The sequence below is a fragment of the Perognathus longimembris genome, chromosome 12 (assembly GCF_023159225.1).
Source record: "Perognathus longimembris pacificus isolate PPM17 chromosome 12, ASM2315922v1, whole genome shotgun sequence".
Lineage (NCBI taxonomy): Eukaryota > Metazoa > Chordata > Mammalia > Rodentia > Heteromyidae > Perognathus > Perognathus longimembris.
The window spans coordinates 51,224,256-51,247,520 of NC_063172.1; the positions used below are offsets into that span (position 1 = coordinate 51,224,256).

The window sequence follows — 23,265 nt, forward strand, 5'->3', positions numbered from 1 at the left end:
CTGATTCAAAAATTTATTATATGGACGACACTAGTCTGAGCAGAAGCAGCAAACAGTACTGGGAATGGCTGGCTGGTACTTGCACTGGTGTGTCTCTCTAAGGATCCAACAAGTAAAACACATTGGGAAACTTTTGAAAGCTTATGTAACCCTCTTCCCAATCTTGTAATTCTTACAAGTAGTAGTACTTATTTACATTTATGTTTTAATATACTGGAGTTTGAATTCACAGCCTTCTACTCACTTCGATTAACTGATACTCTACAAGTTGAGTCAAATCTCCAGCTCAGCTTTTTATCTGGATATTTCGTTGACAGATTCTCATGGATTGTCTGCCTGGGCTGGCTTTGACACTGTGTCCTTTGGGCCTCAGCCCTGTTATTAGCCAAGGTTACCTGTATGAGCCACTGGTACCCATCTTCCCTTCCCTCCCCTCCCCTCCCCTCCCCTCCCCTCCCCTCCCCTCCCCTCCCCTCCCCTCCCCTCCCTCCCCTCCTCCTCCCCTCCCCTCCCCTCCCTCCCCTCCTCCTCCCCTCCCCTCCCCTCCTCCTCCTCTTCCCCTCCTTCCCCTCCCCTCCCCTCTCCTCTCCTCTCCTCTTCTCTCCTCTTCCCTTCCCTTCTCTTCTCTATCTTTTCCATTCCCTCCCTCCCTCCCTCCCTCCCTCCCTCCCTCCCTCCCTCCCTTCCCTTCCTTCCTTCCTTCCTTCCTTCCTTCCTTCCTTCCTTCCTTCCTTCCTTCTCTCTCTCTCTTTTTCCTCTCTCTGTCTCTGTCTCCGTCTCTCTCTCTGTGCCTTTTTCTATCTCTGTCTGTCTCTCCCTTTCTTTTTTATCGCTCTGTGGAATTGAACCCAGGCCTTGAGCATGGTAAACCACTGAGTTACCATTCTAGCCTGCATCATTTTTTTTTTTTTTTGCCAGTCCTGGGTCTTGGACTCAGGGCCTGAGCACTGTCCCTGGCTTCTTTTTGCTCAAGGCTAGCACTCTGCCACTTCTGGCACTTCTCGGCCACTTCTGGCCGTTTTCTATATATGTGGTGCTGGGGAATCGAACCCAGGGCTTCATGTATGTGAGACAAGCACTCTTGCCACTAGGCCATATTCCTAGCCCTCGTTTATGTTTTAAAGTTTATTTATTCTGAGAGGCATGAATGGGAGCTTACCAGAGCATCCTCACTCAGCTTTTAGGTACTGAGCTGAATCTCAAACCACCTGGTCCCTGTCCAGTGAACATCCACTGAGCATTGACCTCATGTCCAGCAGTACTTGGGGTATTTCACTCACATTTACTTCTCTAATCTGCAAACCAATATTTCCTGGGGAAATCAAGATATTAAGTTGTGAAATTGTTCAAATCCCATAGCCATTGAGAAGCAGAGCTAGTATTTGAACCATGCTCCGTGGCTGAAATCTGAGATATTAACTGACTATCCATTGCCTCTTATTAAGTGCAGAAAGAGTCAAGCATGGCTTTATTATCAGCAGATTTTTCAGGTCCAGGTCAGCATTAATAGGATTGTACCTGTGGCCTCCTCCTGCTGTGTATGTAGAACTGCTCAGAAGGGGCCCACTGCCTTAATATGCTTTTCTTTGGATGTTGTTTGAGTGATTATTCAATAAAATGAATCCAGATCTCATTCCTGTGTTCTTTATTTCCAAGTCTTTGTAAGTTTGTCATTTTATAATGGTATACAAGCTAACTTTTCTATGTGTTGAAAAGATAAAAAAAAAGGGGGGGGGCTGGGAATATGGCCTCGTGGCAAGAGTGCTTGCCTCCTACACATGAAGCTCTTGGTTCAATTCCCCAGTACCACATATATGGAAAACGGCCAGAAGGGGCGCTGTGGCTCAGGTGGCAGAGTGCTAGCCTTGAGCGGGAAGAAGCCAGGGACAGTGCTCAGGCCCTGAGTCCAAGGCCCAGGACTGGCCAAAAAAAAAAGAAGAAAGATAAAAAAAAGTCTTGCGTAGTGCATTATGTGGCTACTGTGTCCCTATGGGCCATAGGATCACCTAATGGTGTTGTCTTGTGGACTGGCACCTAGAGTCAGTCTCCAATTCACTCTAATTTTATATACAGTCACACATTCAGTAACAGCATTTCAGTTAACAGTGGACTGCATAAATGAGGTTCCCTAAGATTATAGGGGAGCTGAAAAATTCCTACCAACTAGTGATACGCTAGTCATCCTAACACGACAGCCCACTGTGTTCTTGTCATGCTTGTGATGACTGCATTGTCACTCAAATAAAAGTATAGCACAGGCCAGGCATTGGTGGCTCATACTTGTAATCCTAGCCTCTCAGGACGCTGAGATCTGAGAATCACAGTTCTTAGCCAGCTCAGTCAGAAATGCCTATCAGACTCTTATCTCTAACTACCAATAAGCCAGAAGTGGAGCTCTGACTTAAGTGGTAGAATGCTAGCCTTGAGCAGAAAAGCTTGGCAACAGCACTCAGGCCCTGAGTTCAAGCCCCTGGACAGACAGACAGACAGACAAACACACACACACACACACACACAAATGTAGCACAATCATGTATAGTACATAACATTTGATGATGATAATGAAAGACTAGATTTATGTTTGTGTCATATTATGCTTTTATTATCATTTCAGAATTACTCTTTCTACCTATAAAAATAATGTTTGCCAGCAGTGTTATATATCTCCTATGGACTGTGTGTGTTGATTGTATCAAGATATCATGTCAAATGCTTTAACTACATGTCGGGGTCTTTAGCCTCCCGCATGCACTCTCCTGACCTGCAGGAGAGATGGGGAAACACAAGGGTCGACGGACTGCCCACACCCAGCCCTCCCTCACCTGAGGACAAATAGACGACCTGGGAACTTAAGTCAGTGCAAAGGCTCGTTTATTGAGGTAGATCCCTCTATTAAATAAGGCACAGGAGCCAATCAGGTCAAAGATGGGCAGGAAGGGGAGGGATGTATGTGCACCTATCTAGGGACTGTGAGGAGGCCTGAGCTGTCCGGCAAGGGTGGAGGGCCGAGGGACCAATCCTAAGAGGCGGCCTTATTTTATGTCACAGTCCACAGGACTGCCTCCGGGTTCACCATCAGAGGCCATCTTGGCCACATGTGGTCCCACGGCTGGGAGGCGGGGCCAGTTAGAACCGCCTTTCTGGCATAATAGCCACAGGTAGGGAAACAGGTGGGGCCAGCTAGGACCGCCTCTGAGGCAAGGCATCCAGGCACGATCCACAACTACATACCATGTAGATCTATGTAAACACAGAATTTTCACTATGATGAAATGGTCTGGTGATTCAGAATCACTATGCAATCAACTAATTATCACTAATCCTCACCACTAAGCAATGCGTAACTATATTTCCAGAAAAAGAGCTAAATATAGATAGACACAGGTATATTGAAAATGTGTTAGAACAAAGTTATAAAGAATATATGTTGGAATATAGATGTATAGGGCACACATATATCAGCAGATGAATGAACTAGACTTGGATTTCACAAGTATCAGATCATTTAATCCTCCTGACATCCCTAATGAATTAGGTACTATCTTACATCTATACTGGAGAGAACCTGGAGTCTGGAATTGTGTAACTTACCCATGACAAATGGCTAAGATCAGTGCTGGATTCCACTTTTCTCAACCAACATCATTTGGTAAGGCTGCCTCCATTGCTAGTAGAGATAACAGCGTTACCAAGGTATAAGCAACTTAATATTAAGCTGTGCTTTATAGTTCATCCATTTTAAAAGTATAACATAGCATCTTCAAAATTTTTTTCATAAAACTCGTCCAGGGAAATGATCATTGGCTTCACAGTGTTTTGCTTGTAATTCTGATTAACTGCTTCCCACTTTAAAAAGAGGGAGAATGATATCTGCTTCATGACTGACTATAAGGAAAGTGTAAGACATTGTGATAATCACAACCTTGTGATAATTACCAATGACCTTGTGAAATAATCTTCATGAAAATTCATACACTTTTAAATCTGAAGTGGGTTTAAGTCATAATAATAAGATTTTTTTCATAGTCTTATTTGTTAATTCCACTCCAGTTTAGAGTGGGTTCAACTTGCTTCTTTCTCTCCCTCCTTCCCTCATTTCTGTGCAAACAGACCATTCCCTCAGTGTGTTATATGAATTTAAGAAAGCCATATATAAAGGGGAGGGGAATGTAGTCATAATGTTTAATGACCATCCTATGAAAGTAAGAAAATTGAAAGAGTGTAGAGGGATGGAAGAGATGGAGAAGAATGACGAAAGGGATGATATTGATCAAGATACATTGTACTCATGAACTGACATGTTGATTATTTATGTATTTGTTTGTTTATTTGTTTTGGTTGATCATGGGCTTGAACTCAGGGCCTGAGTGCTGTCCCTAAGCTTTCTTTTGCTCAAGGCTAGCACTTTACCACTTGAGCCATAGCGACACTCTGATATGTAGAATGGTAACACCTTTGTACAACTACTTAAACACCATAAAATATAATACCAAAAGAAAAGCATATATGTCACAGTTCACAACTAAAATCATGAGAACTTGCCTGATGACTTGCACACAGTGTTGATAGTGAATCGGCCTCTGAATGTGGCACTAGACCAGTTGGGCACTTACAGGAGAAGGTCTCTTGGAGAGCCAATTTGTCTGAGGGCCACAAAACAAACAACAACTGGCTAGGGAGGAGGACAGAGCACAGTGAGGAATGATGATGAGATGTGACCCAGAGAGAATAAAACCCAACCCGAAATAAGCCAAACACATAAATTGCTATTAAATCACAGCTTTTATTTGTCCTGCCTTTGCCCTTCTAACGTTTGGTTTCTCAGTAAATGAAAGGAACCATTTGAAGAAAGGGCTTAAAGGCTGCTAGGCCTCTGACCCCTGGCTCGACCACAGAGATCAAAGGCAGGCCCCATATGTGTGAGATATTATCTGTTCCAGTCAAGCAGGCCTGGTGTTCTGTGGTGCAGTAGTGTGGAAACAGACAAATAGCCAAGAGAGTGGGGCTGAGCAGGAATGATGGACGTGGGGTTCAGCCTGGGAAATGGGGAGCAGGAAGGCTCAGGGCCCAGCTCCCTTCTGATACATTCATATTTTGCTTCATATCTTGAAAACCCTTTTGCATTAAAAAATTAACTACCCTTCTCCGAAACTTAGTCTCAAGCATGTTTTTCACATCCTTATTTTTTTTAAGTCTCCCTTGTCTTTAAATGTGATTAGCAAGTTTGAGTAAGAGACTTCCTACATAGATCAATTAAATAGCTAATGATCTGTATTGGTACATATTACATTAAATGCCTTCAATTTCAGTGTGAAAGTAGGCAGGACAGGCTATTGCACATCAACCAAGTCACTCAATACATGGGGGAATTATGCTTTGTTTTTTCTTTCCTTCCGTTGTTCCCTGACCCCACTCACATAATGAATCTCAGGGGTGGTTCTTCCCATTCTTTCTGAGGCTGATACTGTCTTGATGGAGGAAGGCACTGTCAGCTCTCACAAGTGATCGTGCAGCTCAGATGCTTCCAGGGTCTAACATTGTCCTTCGTCAGGCTGATCATTAACGTTCTTCACAACAAAAGCCAAGATGAGATGGATTTCAGCCCATGGGGTTGAACTTGACCTTTAAATAATTTTTTCTCACAAATTGTTTGGTAATGGTTCTCATGGGGCATCCAGAGAGCCATAGGTCCAGGTGATGTTGCCTCTCCTTCGTCTCCATTTCCTTCTTTACTTTTTTTCTCTATTCCTTTCCTCTCTAGGTCCTGCTCTGCTTTCTTTCTCTCTCCTTACTGGAGCTATTCAATGAGGACAAAGCCTTGTTTTTTCAAGATGCATAGGTTTCTTGTTCCTACTTGTTGGCTTATTTTTGTCTTTGTTTTTGCAACATATACATCACCAACATATACACTAACACACAGATCTGCCATAAATAGACACAACTATAACACACGAATTAACATGCATACACCATAAACATCAGCATTTATACTAACAAAATCTCCCACAGCAACAAACATACTAAATACACAGCAACATGTATACTCATATGTATTTGTGTGTGTGTATACACACACATATACCAACTGGCACTAACATGTATTAACATGTATGCACACCAACAAAACCAATACTAACACACATACTAATACCCAAACCAGTACACACACACTACATATATACTAACACCTACACTAATCCTAATACACATACACATCACACTAGTAAAAACACTAATACATACACTGAACCACTCAGACATATACAAACACACACATCAATAAATATGCATACCTATATACAACCCAACACACACTGAAACAACCCATACATCAAACAATCACTTTCAAATTCTCGGTCATAGTTCTTCATTACCTAGTTTACGGTCCCCCAGAGTAGATTTAAATTGCAAGAGAGTTTATGGTCATCTATTACAACCATTAATAGCTGAGCCTAGAGAATTCTTGTTACTCTATTTGTGAATAAAACTTGCTAAATTATTTTTGAAACTGAAATATCTGCCAGAAATATGAAACAAAGCCTTTGTTTCAGTTGAAATGCAACAATAGAAAATGAAGCTTTCATCTTTCTTTTGTTTATTTACTTTATTTTCAGCCTTCTTTGTAGAAAGCTAAAGCGGTCATAACACCACTAAAAGCGTATATCAACTAGGCCAAAGCATAACAGTGAGCTGGGTAACTTTTCAAAGCTTTGGGAAAAATCAGTTAAACACCAAGATATACATCAGGAACAAAACAAATTATTTCTGCTAGCACAAAATTCATGTGTGAATGCAGCTAGGTAACTGACAAGACAGCACTAAAGTTTTAGTAAAATGAAGAGACACACATTAGCAATTTTTTAATTAATACACACTGGTTACAGTCAGGCTCAAATATGATACTAGGGAAACAAAAGCAATCTGGAATTCTCCCTGACCCCTAGTATCTATCCAGAAGCTTTTGTAGGAAAGAAACTCATTTGCTCTTGAAGGTGCTGACTGAAAAGGCACTTGGGGGTGTGGAGGGGTGGGATGTGCAGATGGAAATAGAAGGCTTAACAAAGAAACTGGAGCTTCCCAGGCCTGAGAACTGGAAGATGCTCACATTGGAATCACCTCAGGAACAAACAGGGCATGGATCAACAGCTAAACTCAGGAATCATTCTTCCAAATTTTCTTCATCATTTCACTTCTCCAGTAGAATAGAAAGCTTTATTATTTTAATACTATTTTTTCTTAAAAGAATTACATCAGTACACTTTTCACTTATAAATCATTTGAATAAAATACTTATTTTTAAAAATAATTTCTAAGGCAGAAATCTATATTAACAACATCCTTAGAGCCAAATCATGGGCTCTAGGCTGGATGCTGTATAACAATTCCTGATCATATGAGCTATGTATCCATATCTGAAACTAAATTCTTGCTGACTCCAAGACTGACCTATGCAACAAAAAGCATAGTGCAAAAGAATTAGCTAAGTGTTCCCCAGACACTTTTTAAGTGATTATTACCTTTCCATCCAAGGTGCAGATGCCTTGCTAATAAAAGTAGAAAAATAAGCCAGGTGCAGGTGGCTCACACCTGTAATCCTAGCCACTCAAGAGGCTGACATCTGAGGATAGAGGTTCAAAACCCTCTGTATCATGACTCTCTTTAGTTATGAAGTATGATGATTTATAATGATTTGAAATACTGGCATAGCTTGTATTATTTTATCAATTATTCTGGCATTAAAAAAGTTCCAAGATACCCTAAACTGGAGTAACATTACCCAGGTGGAGCTATACGAAAGACATGCCCCAGGCTGGCATGCTCACTTTGATACACTGAGGTGTGGGGCGATATCATTATATCCACTGTATTTATTTTATTTTATTAGCTTCTCTTTTGGCAAAATGTTGTGGTATGTATATAAATTAATACCATGCTGATATTATAATATATTAATTATAAGATATAATATGTTAACATTATCAATATGATACATAAAATATGTTAACATGTAAGTGTATGTATACATATGCATACAAACATGCATATACATACACTTTTATCTGTGGCATATTAATAAAATTGTATTTTGAAGAACTGGAATAGAGAAGACAGTATGTTAGTATTTCTTGTTTGGTTTTAAATAAGTGAAAGAATATATACATTCACTTAACTAACAAATATAAGAACCTTCTTCATGCTGAACACTATCTTAACCAGCTGGCATAAACATACAAAGATAAATATGAAACGTATGTCTCCCTCAATGAGTTTTCAACCTAATACTGTGGGTAGAGGTGGTCAGATCTGGTTGAGTCAGCTAGAGCAGCAGAAGAAGCACACTTCCTGCTCAGGGAGAGGTAGCCCACAGGCACATCTGCCTGGCTTGCTGTCCACGAGCTGTCCACGCTCCACACACTCCCCCGGGGGACCAATCGGTACCGCCACAAGTGCCTTACATCAACGCCCCGCTAGGTGATTGGCCGGGGAGGACTCAGGAGGTTGCGGTGCTGGGCTATATAATTCCTGATCTGCGCAACAATAAACGAGACCTGCTTCAAGCTTGTCCGCTCGGCCTGTGTTCCGTGTGCGCGTCGTTCACGCTTACCTCCTGCCGGAGATCTAGCCCCACATAATACGAAGGGAGTCTTTAAGTGATATAAAAAAATGCCACTTGTCCTACCTACTCCAAATCTATGTGTTGTAATTTAAGTTCAATATGACAGTATTAAAAGGTAAGACCTTCTGGGGAGGGAAGTGCCATTTGCCATTCAAAAGAAGGCTTCCAAAAGCTCTCAGTCTCTCTTACTCTCTTATGTCTCTTATTGTTTCCTTCCATGACTGTATTGCTTGATGTTTTCTCTGTGATTTAGTACTGTATTGGTTAGAAATGCATTGGCTGCACATAATAACATCAGCACTCAATGGTATTATATTTTACCCCAAACAGGTAGATTGGGAAAGGACAACAAAAGATAATGTCCTATTTTTTTAAATCTCAAAAACAGTCTGTCCCCTTAGCCCATTCTTCCTTGCATCTTCGAGGCCACCTGTGATATCTGGACATTTCTGGGCAAAAAGCTCTAGTGTTCTCAGTCCTTAGACACTTGATCCTAGGTAGATTAAATCAACAGATTACTTCAACTTGAAAACTTTTCTTCCCAATAGCTTGGTACTAGTTTTATACAGCCTGTTTCTGGTTTAATAGTATAAAATTTCCATTAAATTCACAACTTTAATGTTCTACTCAAAGTTTGGGACAATACATGAGATGATAGTGCTGTGTGACTATTCAGATCTGATTAAACATGCTGATTTCTCCTTTAGGGGTACATCCCTGAAGATGCTTCTTAGACGAGGCAGGTCCTATGGGTATACACAAAGCAAACTTACAATGAAGGATCAAAGATTTACATAAAAAACATCTGTATATTAGTCAATACCCCTCCTATTCAGTGTGGAGCTCTCAGTAAACTTTTGTCCTGGACATGACCTTCTAACTCAATCCAACATCGTTTTAACCCATGGCAAAATGTTGTATAGAATCACCTACAGGAGATCTAATATAATACAAATGAATTTCATATTGAGACCTTGATATCATTCCCAAGATAGCTCATTATGTATACATCAATTTAAAACTTTAAAAAATTCTGAAAATAAAAACACTTTTGATCTCCAGTATTATGGATAAGTGATACTCAAGCATGGGAAAAGAGTCTATTTTTTCCCCAATAAAGAAGCATAGCAGGTTAATTTAAAGATAGTACGTGGACTGGGAATGTGGCTTAGTGGTAAAGTGCTTGCCTAGCATGCATGACACCCTGGGTTCAATTTCTCAGTATCACATAAATATAGAAAAAAAATAGTGTTGGTGTTGCAGAACCAATTCTGTCCTGCTAACACTGTGATGTTTGTGAGATTAATGCTTATTAGGTGTTCAGTGGTGACCATGACCATGGTGAGTTATACAGTTGTACTATCCTCTGCTAGTCATGTGCTTAACACTGTTGCTCCTTGCCTGTTTGTGGCCAATGTCTTTGAAAAGATATTAGACAATTATTTTCAGCCTAAATTTGGTCAAACTATTCCTTCCAGGAAGTAGTTCTCCTCTTCCTCCTTCCTTGTCTTCCTCTTCTTCCTTTTCCTGTTCTTTCACTTCCTCCTCCTCCTCCTTCCTCCTTCCTTCCTCCCTCCCCCCTCCTCTTCCTCCTCTTGCTCCTCTTTCTCCTCCTCCTCCTCCTCTTCCTCCTCCTGCTCCTACTCCTCCTGCTCCTCTTCCTCCTTCTTCTCCTCCTCCTCCTCCTCTTTTCTTTGCCAGTCTGGGGCTTGAACTCTGAGTCTGGGTGCTGTCCCTTAGCTTCTTTTACTCAAAGATAGCACTCTGCCACTTGATCCACAACACTTCTGGCTTTTACTTAATAGTTTATTGGAGATAAGAATTTCATGGACTTCCTGCCTGGGCTGACTTTGAACCACAATCCTCAGATAACAGCCTCATGTGTAGCTATGATTATAGGTGTGTTACTGAACCCAGCTAGTTTTCTTCTTACACAAGAAAGTATTGTTTACCTTCTGTTTGCATTTAAGGCAATTATTTTTATTTAAAGATCCACCCCACCCCCCCGTTTAACTAATAAGAAGCAGAATTCATATGTGAACTTTTCTGTTTTCTATGGATCAACACTGCATTCTGTTGGTCTTTACTCTCCACATCTTTGCTAGATTTTCAGATTTACTCGTAATGAGCCAATGCTAATTCCTGGCATACATATTTGAATTGCACTTTTACAGATTATTTGCTTTTAATTTTGGGAGATAGTTTTTTTCATTTTTACTGCTACTTTGTACATATTTTAGCGATTGCTCTTTCGAATGTTTGAAAACACGTTAGTAGTATTTCTGCTATATATTTTTTAATTTGATAAACATAAGTCATCTTTAATATTAAGATATCCCTATTTCACCAAAATTTTTTCCTTGTCGTGGGGAGACCAGTTCTCACATTTATGTATCATTAATCTTAGATTTTACATGCCTCTCTGTTTGGTTACAAAATCACATTGAAAAGTATTTAGTTTGTTTACAATTTATTTTTAGAAATTTTCCAAGAGAAACTAAGGAAAAGAATATTTGTGCCCTCATTCACTCCCACAATAACTTTCTTGCCTATGATGCAAACAGGTAAACATCCAAAGCTTTACTTGCACACACTGTGTTAAACTAAGAATTATGGGCCCAATTCAATGAGCTTTCAGCTTGGTTGTAAGAGTGGAAGGATACAGGGAAAGTGGAGGCCAGTATAAACAGGTTCTTTAGATTAACTAATTTTGGCTACTTAAATTCTTATGTCATTAACATGTTGACCATTGTGAAAACAAAAGCAGTCAAAGACCTTGAAGAATAGAACTGAAGACCCAGAAATGGACCCACAGTCCTAGGGCCACATAATCTTTGATAAGGGAGCCAAAAAACAGGATGGAAGAAAGACAGCCTCTTCAATAAATGGTGCTGTCAGAACTGACTATACGCCTGTAGAAAACTGAAGTTATTTCCTTACATATAACTCTGCACCAGAGTATATAAAAAATGAATCAAAGACCTCAATGTAAGACCAGATACCCTGAAAATATTACAGGAGGGAATAGGGGAAACACTAGGGCTCCTTGGCACAGGTCGAAACATTCTTAAAAACCCAGAAACACAACAAATCAAAGAAAGGCTGGATAAATGTGATTGCATTAAACTGCAGAGCTTCTGCATGATAAATAGAAAGTCCACAGATTGGGACTAGCCATATAATAAACAAGACTTCGAACTTAAAAATTAAGTTCCCCCAAAACAAAGAAAAAACTGCCACATTAAAAAGCAGGCTAAGAACTTCTCTGAAGAGGAACTAAGAATGGCCAATAGACAAATGAAAAAATCTCAGCATCTCTGTACATAAAATAAATGCAAATCAAAACAACATTGAGGTTCCACCTCACCCCAATTAGAATAGCCATTATCAAGAAAACAAATAACAGATGCTGACAGGCATGTAGCCAAAAGGGAATGCTACTACATGGTAAACTTGTGCAACCACTTTGGAAAGAAGTATGGATGTTCCTTAGATGACTGAACATAGAGTTCCTCTATGACTCAGCAATCCCATGCCTGGGCATGTACCCAAATAACCAGAAACAGGCCATACTGAAGCTACCAGCACAACCATGTTCATTGCAGCATTATTTAGCATAGGTAAGATATGGAATAAACCCAGCTGCCCCTCAATGGATGAATGGGTCAAGAAGATGTGGTAAATATATACACAATAGAGTTCTGAGCTTCCATCAGAAACAATGACATTGCCCCATTCATAAGGTATGTAACTGTAACCCCCCCATTCATCACCTTTATAATATTTTTAAAAAAAAGAACTTGAAGAGTTCTAGCAAGTTGCACAATATATGATTTTTCCTATTTGCTGCTTCCACTGTTTTAACCAAAAGTCTTATCTTACTTTATAGCTTCTAAAACAAGTAAAAAACTGTTGGGGGAGAGGGAAAGAGAGATGGCTGGGAGTGGGGAGTGAAGACAAAAGTAGAGTAGAAGACAAAATAGAAAGGAGAAAGAAATTTGTGAGAATAATGAGTTTTATATTGTGGCTGGAGGAGTTAGCTATCCACTAACATTTCCTGCTTGCTCTTTTGTTAGGGAGTTGTTGGGTAGTAGTTGCCCAATCAGCAAGTACATTTCCCAGTATTTTTGCATCATTTTGTATCATTTGCATCTGTATGATTAGTTCCTGGACACTGCCATTGAATAAATTAGATATGCATCTCAAACACTTCCCTTCTCTCCTGTGGACATGATCCTCTGAGTTGACTTCTTTGGGAGTCACAAATTGAGGTGTTATGACTGCTGGACTAGCAAGCTTTTATCCTTGAGTTACTACTTAGGTAAGGTAGCACTGCCCTGACTCTGACTATGGGCACAGTGGTCTGCAGTGTTATAGGGAAATAATTTTGTTTCTACTATGCCACTGAAACATTACAGTGAAACTATTTACAGCAGTTCTTTAACTCTGCAAATACATGATCATGATCACACCATAAATACAAGGCAACAAGAAAAAAGATGACTTGGGACAATGGCAAACAGGAGCCCTCTTGCCACTCATGATGACGAGTGCATGAAATCTATTGTCTCCCTCTGCTGCTTTCCATTATTTGAGTAGGCAAGCATGAATTCTATACTTATAAACCATCAATGCCTATAATTTTGTTCAGAGTGGTGGTAGCCTGGTGTCTCAAATCGGAAGTGGGATCCAGTCTTGTTAATGTTCTGCAGTGTAAACCATAGTCATTATTGCATTTATTTATTTTTATTTTTATTTCTATTTCTTCTTCTTTTTTTTTTGCCAGTCCCGTGGCTTGATCTCAGGGCTCTCCCTGAGCTTCTTTTGCTCAAAGACAGCACCCTACCACTTAAGCCACAGTACCACTTCCAGCTTTTTCTCTTTAGGTGATATTGAGGAATCAAACCCAGGGCTTCATGCATGCAAGGCAAGCAAGCACTCTACCATCAAGCCACATTCCCAGCCATGTTATTGTATTGATAAACTGCTTCGTTAAATGCCAACCCCTTTGTACAAAGACTTAAAGATAACAATAATAAGAAGAAATGATACCTAGATTCCAAAGGATGTCTACAATCAAAATATGCTATTTTGAGTCTCTAATTAAAATTAGCAGTGGAGAATTTCAGTTTGAATTCATTTACCTTAAGTTTATTTTTGAATCAAAGATAGAAGAATGCTTTCAAATAGACCCCTTTTTGACTTATAGGTACTCTTAATTTTCTGACCCTAATACCAATGCATCTGCTTTACCAAATATAAACTTCATATAATAGCTACACGAACAATGTTTCCAGATGCATCATAGCTGGAACAAGTAAGCTTAGCTGAGGCTACTCTCCACCACCCACCCACTCAGTGCAGAGCTGGAAAAGTCATAAACAGTCCTTGAATGCTGCAATGTGATCTTTCAATCTGCCATAGCTGACGACAATTTTCTGCCTGATTGGGAGCATAATGTCTTAAAGGAAATTTCAGAGCCAACCTTGGACAAACTCCACTGTTAGGGACATCTGCCTTATTACCAATAAAAATGATGTATTGTGTAACAGCAAATTACTCAACAAACAATTCCCAGAGATCACCTTTGCTACGGAGTGTGAAACAGAACTACTCCCTTTCCTGAATGTCAAGAGTTTTACAGAGGAGAAATGACCTACCAACAGTTAGTCAATGGGGAATGTCTCTCTTCAAACAGATATATGATGTTTAACTTCACTCACTTGGTGTCCATGGCAAGAATAAGGCAGAGTCATCAAATTAGTTCCTATAGAACACAGAAGAATATAAATATATCCATAGGGAAATATGCCCACTAAAGAATACATTGGAAACTAAACATACTCAACCAACAAAGGCTACTTAAAAGATTACTCCTTCAGCAATTGTTAGTCTTGAAACTTTGCCATTGAAAACTGGCTGGAACTATCCCAAGGAAAAATTTGACTTGACAGAATCCCTAAACAACATGGTATATCTCATTGCTCAAAGATCTTCAGAGAAAAAACAGGCAACACAAAGCTGCATGCCACTTGCATATGCCCATAATTCTAGCTACTCAGGAAGCTGAGATTTGAGGGTCAGGGTTTGAAGCCAGCCTAGGCAGAAAAGTTTGTGAGACTCTTATCTCCACCAAAAAGCCAGTAGTAGAGCTATGGTTCAAATGGTAGAGCATTAGCCTTGAGTGAAATAGATAAGGGACCCAGACAACACACTGAGTACTGTCACACACATGCACACACATGCACACTCGCATGCATACGCGCCACACCAAGACCCACAGAACAGCAAACTAAATAAAAGCTTTTTGTACATCTTATTCTCAGTTGAGTAGAGCGGGGAATCATCATTAACTCTCTTAAACTTGGGCAACTTTTTGATTTGTAATTATGTTTTGTTGACACAATTAAGAGTAGCTATTCAAACATTTAAATGTTAAAAGGCACCTAGTCCTATTACCAAACATGAAATAGAATGACTTTATTCATTGTACACTGTCTCCTGTTTCTTATATAAAAGCCTTGTATCTATCTATCTATCTATCTATCTATCTATCTATCTATCTGTCTATCTATCTATTTATCTATCATCTATCTTACCATATTCTTTCCCAAACCTTGAAGGTCTGGGGGGCAAGAGGAGGCAGCTTCACATAACTAAAAGGACACTGGCCCCTTAACTTTTAACACACTTCCCCAATTAAGTGTTTTAGGCTCCAGACTTTAACAGCTGTCTGCAGCTGTTGAAAAGTGATTTATCATTGTCAGAGTTCGTGACCAAAACCTTAAAAGAATGTTTTTTTTCTCTGTGTTTGGTAGGCTAGCTTTCATCTAAAGTCATTCATCCACTTTAATGCTTTTTAAGTCATAGTAGCAATAAAAATGAAAGAAAAATATTTTACTGAATAATTTTGAATTTTATTTCCCTCATATAGAACACTCTAATGATTTGTTAAAGAAAACAAAACTCTTGTGTAAGAGAATATGACTCTGAAAAATACTTGTTTTGTTTTATGGAGAAAAGTGTGGAGTTCTGCTGAAAAGTCTTTTGATGAAAATCTGATTTTATTCATATATGGGAAATTCATTTAAATTCTAGAATGTTCAAAGAAATCTAAAGCCATTTCCTTTTTTTTTTTTTGAAATAATGGAAGTTTCCTCTCCCCATTCATATTTTCCCTGATGATAAAAAGGCTTCTGTATCAAACATGTAGTGTTTTCACATTGTTATACTTTGTTTTGGAAGAAAGCTTATTTTTAACCTCAAAATTTTAAGTGGAAGGAATGTGGAAGGATGCAGAACCTCAGGGTCATCTTCTGCTTTGGATCCCTTGGCAACTCAACTTGGAAAAATGCAATGGAATGGAATCAAATGGATAGCTTCCTCCTCCTCCTCCTCCTCCTCCTCCTCCTCCTCCTCCTCCTCCTCCTCCTCCTCCTCCTCCTCCTCCTCCTCCTCTTCTTCCTCCTCTTCTTCCTCCTTCTTCCTACTTATCCTTCCTTCCTCCCCTTCTTTTTTTTTCTCCTCCTATTTCTCTTTCTTTTGCTTTTGTAATTCTCATTCCCTATGCCTATTTTCCTAATCATACTTAGAACCCAATATGAACTCAATTTTCTACATCTACTTACTCATGTTCTCTGCGTGCCAGCCACCATGCCCTCCAGAACCTTTGTCTTGGATGTGTTAGTATACACACCCTTGTTGGCCTGAGTGGAGGATGGGAGTCATGCTCATGTTTTATCAGAAGGCTAGCATGGATATTTATTACAAAACCATTTTGCTACTCACTTTCTCATAGATGTCAGTTTTACTCTCGAAAAGATTTTAATGTTCAATTTGAAATTGATTTCCATTCTTCCCAATCTTAGTTTAAAGATTCAGAATGTCTCATTCAGTAGATTCTCCTTTATACCTTATTTTTCTGTAGTGTATAGAAAATAAGAATGCCATAAACCAGTAAAATGTAGAAAAAGACAAGCTATATTTAATCAAGATATTTTAATTCTTCATCTAGCTATGTCCTCCACTTCCTTGTAGAAGTGGGGCATGTATTAGTTGGAGTTCTCAGTAAGAAATGAAGCCAAAAAAGCAAGAAAACAAATTCAAACAGAAAGCCTTCATGAGGCTCACTTCTATGCAATGGGCAAGGTAGAAACATGGAAGCAACAAGAAATGTGTTTATAATAACCATATACTGCTTTACTGAAAAAGATGAGCTGACTCAGCTCATGAATTTCCTTTTGATGACTTGTTTTCAGTTCACTGCATGTTTTCTCTGAGAAGTAAGAGCGATGAGAGAGTGCAGGCTTAGGTTCAGCTGCTTTCCTCCTGACATGGCTCTGTCTGCTTGCCTCCTTAGGAAACAGGCAGCTTGCCTTTGCAATGTTTTGGCCATATATCTGTCCTCCTAGAAATAATAATTTGCTTGAGCAGCTTCCTGTTTTGAAGACCCTCTCTAGAGGGTTAGCCCTGAATAATAGAATTAACAATGTAGTAGTGATCACATTGTTATAGCTGTTGATTCCAGACTAAACACAATCTGCAAACTCCTCAGACCACACAAAGAAACAAATTCTAAATTTTACTATTGGTTTTTTATCTATATTTTAAAGTAGCGCCTGTATCACAGTCATTGGCTTTACAGCTATTGTTAAAGAAGGAAAACAAATCTGGAAAAAACAATGGAAAGGACCTAGAATCAAGATTAATAATATCATCATACACTATCTGGTTATTTTATAAGTCATTTCTACTTTCTCATAAACAGATCAAGACACTGAAGAAATGCTTTCTAGTTTTTATCACCGATATCTTATCCTCTGGCCAACTCTGATCTAAGGATCAATTTGTTATACCAGAAAGAAAAGAAACATCATTCTAAGTTAGCCTTTTTACATATCAATGTTTTAAAATGTTCAAGAAGGCTTCCAGTCAAAAGATTGTAGAAATCTTTACAAGCTCTGCCTGAACACCTGGAAGAATTATATCCAGGAGGAAGCACATTGGGGAACTGGGCTTTAAAAGGGGAAAATGTTTTATTTTTTTCCCTATTAAAAAAACTCACAAGAAATGTAGTAAATTTTATCTGTTGGTTCCTTTAAGGACTAGCTGATATATGTCAAATGATTTCCCCTTTTTGAGAAAAAAGAAGGGATTAGAATGTTAGTAATTTCAGAAAGAACACTTCTGAACAAAAAAGACATCTTTAATTTAAAAAAAAAAGCATCTTAAAATGACTGGGACAGTTACACAAGTAAGGTAATGAGTATATTTCTTTTTTTTACAGTCCTGGGGCTTGGACTCAGGGCCTGAGCACTGTCCCTGGCTTGTTTTTGCTCAAGGCTAGCACTCTGCTACTTGAGCCACAGCTCCACTTCTGGCCGTTTTCTGTATATGTGGTGCTGGGGAATTGAACCCAGGGCTTCTTGTATATGAGGCAAACACTCTTGCCACTAGGCCATATCCCCAGCCCTGAGTATATTTCTTTTTGAACATGGTTACCCCCTCCCTCATTTTCTCCCACTTTCCCTTCCCCACTCCCCTCCTCCCCTGGGCTATATGTTTCTGAAATCCTCAATAAATCACTAGCAAACATGCACAGGCATTTTGCTGATATATGAACAATTGGATCATCTTAGAGGAAGAAAGTATTTTGGAATTCAGTTTCTAAATCAGAGGTTTGTTTTACACATTTATTTTTCTAAAGGATTGCTTCCTTTGACTAACTCTTGAAAGCCAAAATTACCTATGTAATTGAAGAAAAGGTGGGAGTGGGGAAAGAAAAACGTTATGGATAGAAAAGTTGTTTTTTTTTTTTAAGAATATGTCTAAAGGCCATAAAAATAAGATTCTGAAATTCATGATAAGAGTCAGAAAACTAAAAATACAAGATCCTCTAATTACATCCCAGTAAGTTGCCTTTGATGAAAAAGAAGTTTGTTATATATGGCCTCTACACATAGGAAGTATTTTAAAGAAAATGCTGCATGTGAATGGAAGAAGGAAGCAGCGTCAGCTCAGGGAGAGAATGGAAGTTCCAGATTCGCAGTCAAAATGTGGTTGGATGGTGAGCAATGCTGAGCACAGGATATATTGCTGTACCTACCCTAGACAACTGGAAAGTTACTAGAGCAAGTAAAGAAACTTAGAGCAAGTCATGTGGCGAGACTTCATTGCTCAGGAAATTGAAAGCAAGTCTTCTAATGAGGGATCATGATGATGTTATCCTATTTTGTTTAAACAACAACACAGAAATCAACAAATGGAGTAAATGTGTTCAGGGGAAGTAGAACAGATTGGCTAAACCAAGCATAAGATCTTTTAATTCAAGCTAACCCATAAGCCAAGGATAAAAGATATGAAGTTTTCATTGTGTACACCAACCCTTCTTTGTTGATTGCTAAAACACTAGGTTAAGAAAGATTCTGAGGGGGCTGGGGATATAGCCTAGTGGCAAGAGTGCCTGCCTCGGATACACGAGGCCCTAGGTTCGATTCCCCAGCACCACATATACAGAAAACGGCCAGAAGCGGCGCTGTGGCTCAAGTGGCAGAGTGCTAGCCTTGAGCGGGAAGAAGCCAGGGACAGTGCTCAGGCCCTCAGTCCAAGGCCCACGACTGGCCACAAAAAAAAAAAAAAAAAAAAAAGAAAGATTCTGAGGTGACATATTTGGTCCTATAGAAAGACACCCAATTCAATTGGTAATGTTTACAGAGAGAAAGAAAATTGCATAAGGGCTAGGGCTTGAGTAAGGGAATGGATAGGATAAAGAGTTGAGAGGTGAGTAGATCATTTTGTTTACTTTTCTACAGCATATTTGGGTATGTGTGGAATAAGTGGGGAGCTGTGAGGTGGAAAATTTTGATCTAGAACCATAAAACCAGGAAAAACTTGCCTAATTACAGATATGTAGAAGTCAGAGGTTGTGATATAGTATTAAATACAGCACTAGGATCACCTATTAACAGTCTCCAAGTGTCCGGGGGATGTGCCTTCTACTTATCTCCACCCCCTGACTTACATCTACCATGAAATATGGGTCATTATGGGCAACCTCATGGTCCTTGGGGTGCCTTCTAACTTCCATCTGACTTCAAGTCTAGTTCTCCCAATGGGATGTGCTAGCAGGAGTTCAATGGCAAGAATACAAAGGGCCTCAGTTCTTCCTATACTTAGGACATAGGGGTTCAGTGACAAAATTTGTCACTGAAGATCCTGTGTCCTGTTTGACATTTCCTTCTATAGATTCAGCTCTAGCTCACTCTGGGTTTTGGTGAAACGTCTCCTCTTGTGCCAGTGGAATCCTGCTGTTGTTGGCTACATGTGAGGCATTGCTTCACTGTAGCTGCTGGCTTCCAACATCTTAAAAAGTTTCTTTATTAAAACTTTTCAATTACCCCTCAGAATTTGATTCAGGGGCTGAGAACTACTTTGCTTCCATTGTCCAGGGCCAGTAACAAGAATAAAGAAATTAAAGGACTTTTTCCACCCCTATAGCTCCCATTCCCCATAATTCCCATAGGGTTGCCCCTTGTATGACCACTGATATTATCTGGTTAAAATGCAGTGGGTTCTATCCCTCAGCAAAATGACCTCCGCCGCCAGCCCCACCTCTGCATCAACGTAAGATCAACGTAACTTGTATCAAGATAATACTATCCATTTCCAGCTTTAACAGTGTCTGCACAGCCATTATAATCTACCTTCCTTTCCTGTGTTCTTAGTGAAATCAGACTATTATTTCGATCACTTTCTCCTTTGGCAATCAATAGATGACTAGATTGGTAGATAGAAATACCATCTATATAAATACTTATATTAATATACTATATGTAACAAAAATAAGTTATTACCTCAACCATACAATGTTTTTCCTCTTGCTCCATAACAGGGAGGTAGGACCCAAATCTGAGACCAAAGAGATAACAAAGTCTCCAAACTTTAAAGGGAGAAACAAGTCATGACATCCAAATCTAGTACTACTAAGTTCAAACAACATATGTAAGGGAAAAACGAAATACTTTGTTTGAGGATGTCTCATAGCCCTAATAAATTTTATAAACTCATGACTTCATTATATAGGCAATGCAATGAAGCAGCAATTAAACATTTTCACTATATGTCCCTTTTACATTCTAAAGAATATTTTGAAATTTTAGTGTCTGTAGGAAATACAGACTGTGTGATTTAGTCAGATCTTTTATATTTTATGTCTCATAATCATTGTTTAGTTGGCCAAGATATTAAATATTAAATATATTTGTTGGCTAGATGTGAATCGATTTTTCTAAGTATCAAATAGTTTGGGAAACTACAGATTCTCCCAGCCCCATTTGTCATTCCTTGTCATTTTTGTTGATGGAAATAGCCACTTGACCTCTAGAATTTCCCACTGGTGAATTTCAGTGATTATATTGTTACAATGTCATTTAACATGTGCCTCTGTCCTCTCTAAAAATGTACTTAGAGCTTGAAAAGCTTTGATTTGTCGGGGGAGGGAGCAAAAACAATTATGACTGATGCTAGGGGTGTCATTTGGAGTTGTGTCTTATTTAATGACATTGCAGCTATTGATTGCTTTGGCTAAGATCCATTAATTGCTACTTTTAGTAAGTGGTACTATTCTTTTTTTTTTTTTTTTTGGCCAGTCCTGGGCCTTGGACTCAGGGCCTGAGCACTGTCCCTGGCTTCTTCCCGCTCAAGGCTAGCACTCTGCCACTTGAGCCACAGCACCACTTCTAGCCATTTTCTGTATATGTGGTGCTGGGGAATCGAACCTAGGGCCTCGTGTATCCGAGGCAGGCACTCTTGCCACTAGGCTATATCCCCAGCCCGGTACTATTCTTTTTGTTGTTGTTGTTACTTAAAATACCGTGTATATTTTAGTAAACTTAAATTTTTTTATTGTCTGATAACTGCCATACATTCTTCCCATCACTATCATGTTATTCCTGAATTTAATTTAGAAAAAGAAGCAGTGACTAAAAAGATTCCTTAGATTTGCAACAAAACTTAGGTGAGGGCAAAATACGCTTGCATGAGAATATAAAACCTGTCTCTTAGTTGAGGCTATTTCTTTACTCATACTTTAAAATGCACTTTTGTTTTCCATTTAGGAACTGTGGGAAACAGTAGGTATACTGTTTGAAAGGTTAGCCCATTTTGCCATGTGTGGTCTTGTAGATTCTTCAGGCCTATGTATGTTGAAGTGGGGTCCACGGTGGTCACGTTTCCTAGAAATCCAATGCAGTCTGGCACACCCTTCCGTTCAGCTTTCTGACATCTTATCAAGGATTAGTAGAGGGGCAAGAATTCTTGCCCGATTGGTTTCTACAATGCAGCCATTTAACACCATCTCATCCAAAATGATGTGGACTTTATCCAGATTAAACATTATATCGAGTTCATTCACTCGGCTGAAATATTCATCTAAAACTTCTAGAAAATTGTGGATGAATTCGTAAATAGCCATCTCATTCTCAGTGTCATTCACTCCAACCACAATGAAGAGAGCTGCATACTGCCGATAGATCAGCTTAAAATCTTTATATTCAATGAAAGAGCACTGTTCACTGGATCGTGACAGACAGCTCTTGATGACCTCTGTTTCCAGAAGGGTCCGCTTATTAATCTCCACATATTCATAGTACTTAGAAAGTCGGGTCTGCCCTTGTTTATTCACCATTAGAAAAAATTTTATCATTTTTTTTTTTTGCCAGTGTTTTTCCAGATAGGATTGAAAAGTTATGACAAGAGATGGCTGTCACTGGAACCTGAGCTGCCGGAGCCCGGCGGTCCCCTCGCCTTTCCCGCGGGGCCCGGCTCCCCTGCCCTCCCTAGCTGCTCCATGCGGGCTTCCTCGGGGCAGCCATTTTGGCTGCTGGTATTAAGTGGTACTATTCTAATTTTGTCTTTTTTCATTTATTGGTTTAAAATTTCTATAAAAGAAATGTGTCTTCATGAGCTATTTGGTTTTCCAGAGGAACCACTCATACAGAAAAAAAAAATAATAAAACAAAAGACAAAAACAAAAAGTATAAAGTGTTCATTTTTTCCTTTTACTTGTCAGTTTACAGAACAATGTGGGATTTTCTCCCAAGTAGCCTCCAAAGATTACCAATGAAAGATTGTTTTTCCTTGTATTATTGCAAAATTTAAATTTAAATATTTTTCATGGAGTGCACGTATTTTTATTAATGTTCGCCTTATCCCATCCTTGGTCAAGTGGCAAATTACACCCCATTTAAATGTCTTTTAAGCCATTTTGCTGCCATCCACTGGTTTCTATTCTTTTTCTGCTACAGAAGACCTTCTAATATTATCGTATATTTTTCCTATTTCAAATCATTTTTTCTCAATTTATTTCTCTGAGTTTGTTTCTTTCTAGAAGACAGTCCAAAAGGGGTAGGTACTCTTGGTCCTTTCAAAAGTTTCTTGGCTAATTCATTGCTAGATATTCATGACATTGTACAATCTTCAGTAGAATGACCAAGAAAAATACTTAAATTATGGTCAAGAAAAGGTGCCATGAAAAATTAAGAAAGGCAATTTTAGTGTAGTATAATTATGTACCAGCTCATTAGTTAATATTGGCTTATCAAGATATTTTCTTTCCTATACAGTTTTATAATTGCTGAAACTCAGATAAA

The 23,265-nt window shown here is 39.1% G+C and overlaps 1 protein-coding gene across 1 annotated transcript; it reads right to left on the bottom strand.

Moving 5' to 3' along the window:
- Window positions 1-307: 307 nt before the first annotated feature.
- Window positions 308-22,397, bottom strand: LOC125360697 (AP-4 complex subunit sigma-1-like). Its single transcript, XM_048358743.1, has 4 exons — window positions 21,480-22,397; window positions 18,340-18,342; window positions 5,734-5,740; window positions 308-320 (listed from the first exon to the last, which is right to left on the bottom strand). Exon 1 carries the CDS (start codon window positions 22,317-22,319, stop codon window positions 21,885-21,887), a length of 435 nt encoding a protein of 144 aa, XP_048214700.1. The 5' UTR covers window positions 22,320-22,397; the 3' UTR covers window positions 308-320; window positions 5,734-5,740; window positions 18,340-18,342; window positions 21,480-21,884.
- Between the last annotated feature and the right edge of the window lie 868 nt (window positions 22,398-23,265).